The sequence below is a fragment of the Strongylocentrotus purpuratus genome, unplaced genomic scaffold (genome assembly GCF_000002235.5).
Source record: "Strongylocentrotus purpuratus isolate Spur 01 unplaced genomic scaffold, Spur_5.0 spur5_scaffold_2, whole genome shotgun sequence".
NCBI lineage: Eukaryota > Metazoa > Echinodermata > Echinoidea > Camarodonta > Strongylocentrotidae > Strongylocentrotus > Strongylocentrotus purpuratus.
This window is the reverse complement of record NW_022145605.1, coordinates 38,436,884-38,447,491: the sequence shown is the minus strand read 5'-3', so window position 1 is coordinate 38,447,491 and position 10,608 is coordinate 38,436,884. Positions and strand designations below refer to the sequence as shown.

The 10,608-nt window shown below is 34.7% G+C and overlaps 1 protein-coding gene across 1 annotated transcript; it reads right to left on the bottom strand.

Annotated features, from left to right (window-relative positions):
* Positions 1-465: 465 nt before the first annotated feature.
* Positions 466-8,757, bottom strand: LOC115926508 (adhesion G-protein coupled receptor G6-like). Its single transcript, XM_030991278.1, has 6 exons — positions 8,671-8,757; positions 7,327-7,509; positions 4,303-4,692; positions 2,695-2,835; positions 1,509-1,633; positions 466-859 (listed from the first exon to the last, which is right to left on the bottom strand). Exons 1-6 carry the CDS (start codon positions 8,755-8,757, stop codon positions 466-468), a joined length of 1,320 nt encoding a protein of 439 aa, XP_030847138.1.
* Positions 8,758-10,608: the final 1,851 nt, after the last annotated feature.

Genomic DNA, 10,608 nt, shown 5'->3' with positions numbered 1-10,608 from the left:
CCTGATTGATTTATCATTTACATTCTTGGATTAGAGATAAAACTTACAAATCTGTCTGCGCGTAGTACTGCCTCGCTGCTCCTACGGTGATTTCAACAATCACCATAGGGACTCCTAAATACAAGAAGAAAAAAATGGTTACTATATTATCATTATCATCATTATCGTCATTAGCATTATGGTGATGATTATCATCATCACCATCAATTCTTACAAGAAATAACGAAGGATAAACTAGACTTGTGGCCGGTGATAATTCTAGGTTTTATTCGACACATATTGCACATATTGAAAACAAATATCAAAATCTCTTTAAATTAGGCTGTAAAGCAAACTCTACTTGCTGAGCACGATCCTAAAGACTTTCGAGAAATCCACTCAAGGAAAGTTTCAATATCCTATTGTATATCCTTTAGAAATCTTGTTCAGTTCAGCATGTACACGTCATTGTAATGTACACACTTTTCAACAGGTGATTTTTTCGGAAGCCTTCTCGATCATGCTGGTAACACATTTCGGCAAAAAGGCTTCCAATCTACAGTCAAAAATCAGATAATTAATGGATGGTGGCTCACCCCATGCAACTAGTGAAGCCTTCCTCATAAATTGGGGTAGATACGTATTGAGAACTCGAACGAAGAGAATATGCATGTTGTAGCCCTCGACGCCTATCCAGAATAGAGATGACAGGGTAAAATAGTGGAGGAAGCCAGCTAGAATACTGCAAGGCAGAGGAGGAATTTCTTCCACACCTCGTTCTGTGTCAACAGATATCATGACCAGGAAGACGATGTAGAGACAGAGCAGGGAACTGGAGAGGGACAGAATGATCTGGTTGGGTTTCCGATCACGAAGTTTCCTAGAACAGAAGACAACACCATATTAATTATATATATATATATATATATATATATATATACTATAACCCTTTTTTACATAGGTAATGCTGTCTCTTTGTGTCGCACAAAATATTGACTCTTGGAACCACAGCAAATATGTCTTTTTGACATTTTTGGGAGTGTTTATTCAAAAATCTGCTTGGACGACGTACCCTTTAAAAGATTCCATGGTATTTCCTACGCCCAAATGTTGATCATATTACGTAGAAAACACGAATTGAAGGGCATCAAGTACAGACAACAAGAAAGGATTTTCATTATGGGACGGTGTTTATATGTAATTTAAAACAAAATCGTGACACAGCTGCTCTTCACATTTTTTTGATATAGTAGCATTTTTCAATGATCAAAATTACGTTTACGGGCAAGTCCAAGTACTTTTAACCTACGTTTACCGAGCACATCTGAGATTTTTGTATAACTGGTTACTGTATTAAATTGTCTGCTCATCTTTAGGTTTCTGAGACCAAAGATGAAGTAAGTTGCTACTTTGGTTTCAATTTATGCTTAAGATTTCATACCAATTGGTAACGTGTTGGACATCACAAGATTAGTTACCTTATACTTGCCCATATGCATATTATCCCTGATTATAGAAATGATACTCACTTATTTAAAGCATATGTGAGGATTGTGATGACAAGGCCTAATATTGACATACAGCAACCAACATAACTTATGATCTCCAGAATGAAATCTGCCTGTGGCGACAATCCTTCTAATCCATAGATATCCTGTAAATTGTTAAAGATATATATATATATATATTCAAACGGGACGTCAGCCAATTCTACTAAAATTCATCTCAACATCATGCCTCGATGAGATATGACGCAGCAATCTTCGGTGGATTTGTTCTTGTTTTGTTGGGGGGGGGGGAGGTTGACGTATTAATGTGCAATACACTTTACATTTATGTAGCTTATAACACAGAGCTCAGTGAATACGCGAAGGAACTGCGCGTTGTTGCGTCCAGTTTCAATTTATTTCACGTAATAAAAAAGGCGCCTCTTATCTGCAGGTACGAAGCCACGGGGGGGGGGGCGGGCACGGGGGGCACGGGGGCACGGGGTGCACGGGGGGGGGGCACGTGCCCCCCCTAAAATTTCTTGATCGGTTGAACTTTTTCAGACCCCTTTTTTGACCTCGATCGAGTACATGTATGTGCCCACCCCCCCCCCCCCCACCACCCAATATCAAACTCTGGCTACGTGCCTGCTTATCTGACAGAGATTTTTTTGTCAACCATGTGAAGACCAAGGTTTTAGGAGCTGGTATTCATGGAAGGAAGATGAAGCTTGGGCATTAAAGCTAGAAGGGTCTTGCAAGAAAATTAAGAACGTTTACGGTCTTATATTTCATACATGTTCCGTCTTGTTAATACGTAGGTGGCGTTTACGGTGCATTAAACTTGAAATTATTCTGGGGCATATTGTCTGTCGTATCCTGATGTAGAAAAAAAAATTGTGTGCTTTGAAGCCGAATTAATATGTTCAGAACATCGGAACGGGGAGGGGCATGCCTTAACGTAAGTCCTGCTTTTCTAGTTCCCTCATACATTCTATAAATGGGGTTTGTTTAATATGGTATGCAATGCAAATAACTAGCAATTAACAATCAATTGTACACAATTCACAAACTAATCTAATAAAAAACAACACTTTGATATCATGAATATGGAAAAGAATGACTGAGATGAAGATGTTTAGCTTCCCTGTGCCATTGCTGTAACTTTTCCACAGACGTTACACGCAAATCTCATGCAAAGTACGTAACAGACAAAGGTGATACAAACCATGAGAATGCCGAAGTTGGTAAGGTGATTGCACTCGCAAGTAATTCTGTCTATGCTGCCATTACTTGTTTTCTCACACCCTCGCGTGGACCATTGATTATTATCAAAGTCATAAGAGACACACGTGGCATTTGTCCCATTCTTGAAATGAAAATAAAATATTACAATTATCAGGGCTGGGTAATATATATAAATATCTCAAATAAAAAAGAAGACCATTTCTGCCACTGGAAAATATCTGATTCAGGAGTTACGTAATGTACATTGCATAATACACTGTTAGAAAAAATTAAACTAGTTGTTTAAAATTTTAAACAACCCCGAGTTAACCGGTGAATCGCTCAACTGTTGTTTAAAAATTAAACAAATTAAGGTTGTTTACATTTTGAACACTACTGTCTTAGTTGTTTAAAAATTAGGAAACCTTTTAAACAACAGTTGTTTAGTAATAAAATTGCACAACTCGGTTGTTTAAAGCAAGTTGTTTAAATTTTAAACAATAATGTTTAAATTACTAAGCAACTGTTGTTTATTCAGTATTACTGCATAACTAGGTTGTTTAAAAGGAGTTGCTTGAATTTTAAACAGAACTGTTTAATGGTTATTATCTGGTTGTTTGAATTTGTGAAATTACCTACTGGAACCACTCCTGCAATAATCACAACGAGTTATACACTGTAACATGCAGAGCTCGTTGCCAATTTACTTCAACATTTGTTCATCATATTCATGGCAGTGACAGACAACATTATTATTTGTCTCTATAACTTCACCTAAACCCCATCGGCGAAGCCGAGAAGAACCAAGTCGTCGCCTTGCCCCGTGTTCCGCCATTTTCGTCTGCACTGCACTGCACACTAGCACTGCATGCTTGCATGCATGTATTATGTACGTACTTTGTGCATGTTGCATGTGTGTGCGCGAATTGCAATCGCGTATCGAGAAAATATCAACGACGCCCCCGGGACTTTTTAAACAACTCTGTTTAGTTAAATCTTTTTTTTTTTTTAAATAGATAGTTGTTTAAGCCAATCGAGCACTTATTTTTCGATTTTGAACAACGTTGTTTACTTTTTTAAACAACATTCTTTTAAACAGTGATATTTTAAACACCGTTCTAACAGTGTACTGTCTTGTGAAACGTGCAAATTTCAACCCCATTACTATACAATTACTCCGAACTGCTATGTCACTAAACACATCATCCTCTAATCCTTATTTGTGTGTCGATATGTAATCATTTTGTATATTTGCGAAATTCTTATCAGATGAAAGAGGTTAATTTACATTGAATCACTGCCACATTTCTCATCATTGTGCCCCCCGCATACGAACAAACATACGCACACGCATCCACACCTCTATGTGTGTCTCTCTCCCTCCTTCTTTCTTTCTCTCTCTCTATCTCTATCTTTTCGTATATTTTTGTTTCTCAACTTGTTTTTTTATGTTATTGAAATCACCAGCAAAATTTTAGTTGAGCAAGCGCCATGTTTCGAATAATAATCAAAAATAACAATAGTTGGTACTTATAAAGCGGAAAAGTATGTCGCATTTGACGTTCATGGCGCTTCAATTAATAGTTATTTAGTATTAGGATGCACTCACCGGATTGATAGGAGTAAATGCAATCATCACGGTTTCCTCCAAGTCTTCGATTGCTTCGTTATTGATCGACGCCGCTATGATCCTCGAATTCAACTCTCGCGTGAATCCCGTCTGGTTTCGATTCCGATTCAACTCCGTTAGTCCATTGTCCCTGAAGAGAGCCGTGTCCAAATGTGTTGTGATGACCAGCCGGCCCGTCACCCCGGAGAACCTATCCGCTAAGACCGATGGAATGAAGAGGGTCGCCTGGGCTTCAAGCGCCCCTGGCTCTTGTGTCAGATCGCCTTCTGCCACCTGAAAATGATCTTCTGAAATGCTTTCTCCATCGGACGTAGCAGACACAAAAACGGTTATACCCTGGCTGATTTCATCCATAGTCACATCAAGTACCTGAAACGCAAAACAATAATATGATATTGGATATGTATATAGTGTTCATATCCGTCAAGCCAGACGCTTAAGGCGCTTAAATATTACTCCGGCTTTAGCCAGGGTACCGCTTTCGTGCTCACAACATTCAATGAATTCCTTTCTACCTATAACCCTTTTAAAACCTTATGTGAGTGGCAACTGTGGATACATGTTTAGCCAAAGGAGTGTCGTCCCGGGGCTCGAATCCAGGACCTTCGCAACTCCAGTCAAGTGTTTAAAAAAACATAAATCGATTATGACACCTCATGTTGTTTATGCTTGAGACAAAAACATGTATATATCTATTGTGAGTTGGTTTAGAACTCAATGGATAACTCTAAAGGGGCAGCTTGTCTAATCTATAAAAATATATTGGTAGTTTTAAGGTGAAATGATGTAGTCATAGACTATGACTCACAGTCTTTTACCATTTTAACGAATACTTTGGATGAGGTAAATAATTTTTTTTTTAAATAGTTATACGTCTTCAATAAAGTGATTACTTTGTTTTTATTGTCAAAATGATGATAACTGCGTAAACAGTATGATTGACATAAAAACAAAAATAAAAAGTTATGAATATACAAGTAGAATACGGTATATTATATGATTTCACTATAGACATTTTGAATTTGAATTTGAATTTGAATTTATTAACAACAACACATCACAATAATGACAGTACATAATATGAACAATCATACAATGCAAAAAATAATACTGATACATGTATACATAACATAAGAGTAATGTCGATTGAACAGTAATGGTTTTAAAACGATATTTTTTTAGACATACATCTGCATACTATTAAATGTACAAAAGATATATACATAAATATGAATATTACTGTGTTTAGGTGAAGTTGTTAATGGGAACTAGAAGTTAGCACAAGTGCTAGTCGAGCCTAGTTCCATTCTTTGGCAAAAAAAAAATTTCTGTTAATTTGTTTTTACATATGAATGTAAAACTTGTTTGTTTTGTATTTACATATATACAACAAAATAATACAATATCATGTAACTTTTTTTCTTAACTAAAATGAAAAAATAAAATAAAAAAAGCTTAAGCGTTAAAGCATTATAATGAAAGAAGACAAATCTTTGAAGAAATAAAATCATTAATGTGTTCATAAAAATGAAAAGGATGTATTAATAAAAATAATCATACACATGTACGTACATGCACAAATCCTGTAAAAGCTTAAGGCCGCTATAATCGTTAACAAGGAAGTGTATACATATATAAAAGGAAGACAAGTAATATAAAAGGAAAATACGAAGGGGGATGGGATTGAGCCCACGTCATTTACATAGAAGGTAGGTGGAAAGATGTCTCCGAAAAGATAACCTTGATGCTTTGAGTCTAATTTCATCTGGCAGATCATTCCACAGCTTTGTTCCTACAAACGAAATACAAAATTGCCCCCGCGTTGTCTTACATTTTGGTTGATAAAGTAAGCCATTTTCTTTTCTCCTAGTTGCATATCTGTGCTGTATCATCTGACAATAATCCACTAAAGAGTGTGGTAAAAAACCTTTTACCAAATCGTACAAAAATGTTGATACAAGAAGTTCATGAAGTTGAAAAATATTTAAAATGTTTAGACTTTGAAAAAGAGCTTTGGAGTCTGTTCTAAGTGGACTGAATGTAATTGCTCTCATTGCCATTTTTTACTTATATATATATACAATTTAATTACTTTTGTAAGTGCTCCCCCATACTTCTACTCCATAAGAGAGGTGAGTCTGTATAAAAGCCTTATATAATAACACAAGTATATTCTTGGGAACAAAATGTCTCAGTTTAAACAGAATACCTACTTTCGTTCGTATGCATTTGTTTATTGTCTGAATATGTTCTTTCCATGAAAGGTGACAATCAATTTCAATTCCTACAAATGATGCAACAGATACCTCTTTAATATCTGATCTTGATATTCTCACATATCCCTTTTTGTCTATTGATCTACCTTTGGATTTCATAATCATATAGTTTGTTTTATGTAGGTTAATTGTGACTTCATTTGCATTACACCATTCCTGCACCTTCATTAAATTTTCACTTACAATTTCTAAATCAATTTCTTTTTGTCTAGGATTAAAAGTATGAAAAAGATTTGAGTCATCAGCAAATAATCTGAAATTGAAAAAGTTTGTGGAGTTAGGTAAGTCATTTATACATAGTAAAAATAATGTTGGTCCAAGAACGGAGCCTTGAGGGACACCACATGGTATATTCAATTTCAAAGATATTTTGTCTTTATATTGTATAAACTGTGATCGTTTACACAAATAATCTTCAAACCATTGCAAGGCTAACCCACGTATTCCATAGTGTGACATTTTTTTGAGGAGAATGCTGTGGTTTATAGTATCAAATGCCTTTTGAAAGTCAATAAAGATGCCAGCTGTTGTTCTACCTTCATCAAAGTATTTCAATAGTGTATTTGCAAGATTAATCAAAGATAACTTAGTGCTATGTTTCTTACGGAAACCATACTGATGTTGAAACACGATATTATTTGCTTCCAAATAGTCAATTACACGATTATTTATTATTTTCTCAAAGATTTTACCCAGTATAGTTAAAACATGTCTTTTTGTTGCTTACCTCTGCGGCAATATTGGGCTCTACGATCCGAAGAGTTTCATGTATAACCTCAACTACAGCGAGTTGTGCCTCAAGGGATATAACCACACGGCTTGGAGCACCACTCTCGTCTTCAGCCATTTCTAGCTCTTCTTCTGGTAGATCCGCAATGTTACTTGCAATATCCACAATAGACTCAGTCACCTGTTTTTAAAGGATCAATTTTTGTTTATTTTCTGCTATTTCAACTGCATATTTATATTAGTACAGCTACCTATATTAACAACAATAGCAATAATAGCTATGATAATAATATACATTTATATAGCGCATCACATTAATATTTCAATGTACTTTTAATATAACTCGTACGGATATGATACGGTAAACTTTTTTTTCTCGTTTTTTATACAAATAATACATGTTTGCGAGTGCATTAATGAATACCTTCTGCGCGCAGGTTAAGTCACATATTTCATTGTCCGTCTCACTGTGACTTAACCAAGTACAGTGCACATCACTTATACACGAGCTAAAAACATGTATCATTTGTTTTATAAGATTGTTCAACAATATGATAAAGTCGATAAATTGACGGGTGTTTTCACCGAAATGCACTGTCCGTGCATATTAATAACATCAATGCACGCGCAAGTGATCCATTTCGACGCTTCTCATTGGTTTCATTCTTGAACCCATTGTATAAATCGCGTAAATGTCTAGTAACTGCGCGCATCAAAGGTTCTACACGCATATTAACTGAGCTTTGTACTTGTATTTTGCTCTACCTAAGTTATTTAAAGATAAAGTTGAGTTCTGGTCATGCGATTGCATTGTGACAAAAACGGTGTGGAATCGATTAGAAAAGGTTGATCATCTAGCATATAAGTATTCGTTTGTATTGGAATCATCAAAATGATATGAAATTGGGCCAAGTCTTGGTAAAGTTACAAGCACTGTTTTAGGATGTATATGGGACTACACGAACACATGGCGTAAACATCCGTCCCAATTTGTACGATGTTACATGCCATATTTAGAATCTAAAGGCATTTGGAGAGACATTTCAGGAAACATGTTTTTATCTGATGTCCTTCCACCCTTGCATAAAAACAATGATAACGCTCACAAATTATTGTTCACCTCTTCCCAGAACTCAACTATCTCTTGAAGTTGCTGTGCTACGTAACTTAGTTCACTATATGCATACGGTGTAGCTGTAATGTCATCAGCCTCTTTTTGTTAATGTTTTCCTGACACAGCATGAAATTGAAGAAACATTACAGCTTTCTTAACAGAGGATAAAAAAAAACATTCATCTAAATATGTTAGTCATGGACGTAAAATGGATTATCCAATACTCACCTGTACATCAGTAGAAACTATTTCTGTGATATCTTCGAGGATATCTGCCACAATCTCCAGACCTTCCGTAGAGATAGTTTCAGTCATGGTTGATATTTCTGCCACTTCTTCAACTATCATTTCTGCATTTTCCGCTGTGACTTCGTCCTGCCGAAATCAGAGGCAATCAGTTAAATAACAACAGTGATGATGATAACAAACTTTGCTTGTATATCACTATATAATGAAATTTGGCAATGTGCTTCTAAAATTGAGATGAAACTATATTTAATAATGGATAATGGATATTCTGATATTCGAATTAATATAATATACACGAGTAATGATGATATTGATGCATTCCAGGACTACTCTGCTCTTATTTATAGTTTCAGTTTATTGGAATCTTATCTCTCTTTTTTAATATTGTAAATTGTTTTTATAAATTTCTAATGCCAATATGTATACTGTAATATGTTTTATGATGATTTCTTTCTTACGTTGCTCTACTATTTCCACTATTCTATGTGTAAAAAGTGTGTTTACTCGACACCATGACGGAATCTCGTGATGTCTAATAATACAAACATCTTTGGAGAATCTACATATTTCACAGTTGGAAAATTTAATGAATGTATTTCAGCATTTGATTGTAAAACAAATATATCAATTATACACCTAAATTGTCGTAGTTTAACGAAGAATTTTGACAATCTATCTCTATATTTAAATGGTTTTGATAGACAATTTAGTATTATTGCTTTATCGGAAACATGGTTGAAAAAATCACATCCTAATCTATGTCAACTCAATAATTACTCTTTTATCAGTCAGGAAAGAGAAAATAGACGCGGTGGTGGCGTTGGTTTTTTTATCTTGAATAATCTAAATTACAGTATAATGCATAATCTCAATATAAACAATGAATATTGTGAAGCTATATTTTTGAAAATCAATGAGAATGTTATTATCGGCTGTGTATATAGACCACCTGGTCAACCAATTAATGATTTTTTGAATATTTTACAAAATACTCTCCAACATATTCCACGTTCCATGTCATGTTATTTCTTTGGAGACTATAATATAAATCTTTTATCGTCTGAGGGCAATCTTTTCAATAATGAATTCATAGATATGTTTTGTTCTTTTTCATTTTACCCAGTTATTGATAAGCCCACCCGCATAACGAAAGATTCTGCTACATTAATTGACAACATGTTTACAAATAAGCCTGATACGGTCAGGGAAAGTGGTATTCTCTTTGGAGACATTAGTGATCATTTGCCCATATTTAGCGTTATTTCACCAAGTTGTATATTTTCTAACTCTGACAATGTAAACAGTTTTAAACGTGTAGTCAATGATTATAATATTGCAATATTTTGTAGACATTTAAGGGATTTTGACTGGAATCTTCGTGTGACAAATGTAAATGACATGTTTAAAGACTTTGTGGATATTTTTCTAGATATATACGACAAGTGTTTCCCTCTCAAAAAATCAAAAAATATGAACAATCGGAAGAACAAGGCTTGGTTCACAAAAGAACTAAAAAAAATGTGTAAAAAAAGACAAACTTTATACAAAAAATTTATATCACGCCGAACAGTAATTGATGAAAGAATTTACAAGTCATTCCGTAACAAATGCACAAAGGCAATACAAAAAACAAAACAACGATATTTTCAATCCAAATTTTGTGCCGTTACAGGGAATTCCAAGGCTACTTGGAAAGAAATTAATACGGTTTTAAATAGAACTAAAATTAAAAAAAATATCCCTTCCAAAATTGTAAATGACAATAATGACATATCTCACCCAAGGGAAATGGCTAACGAATTTAATAAATATTTCATTTCGATAGGCCCCAATTTACAAAAGAAACTGGATGATCCCCATGATACATGTAATAAACATTTCTCCAAATATCTTTCAAATCCTTGTTCTTCTTCAATA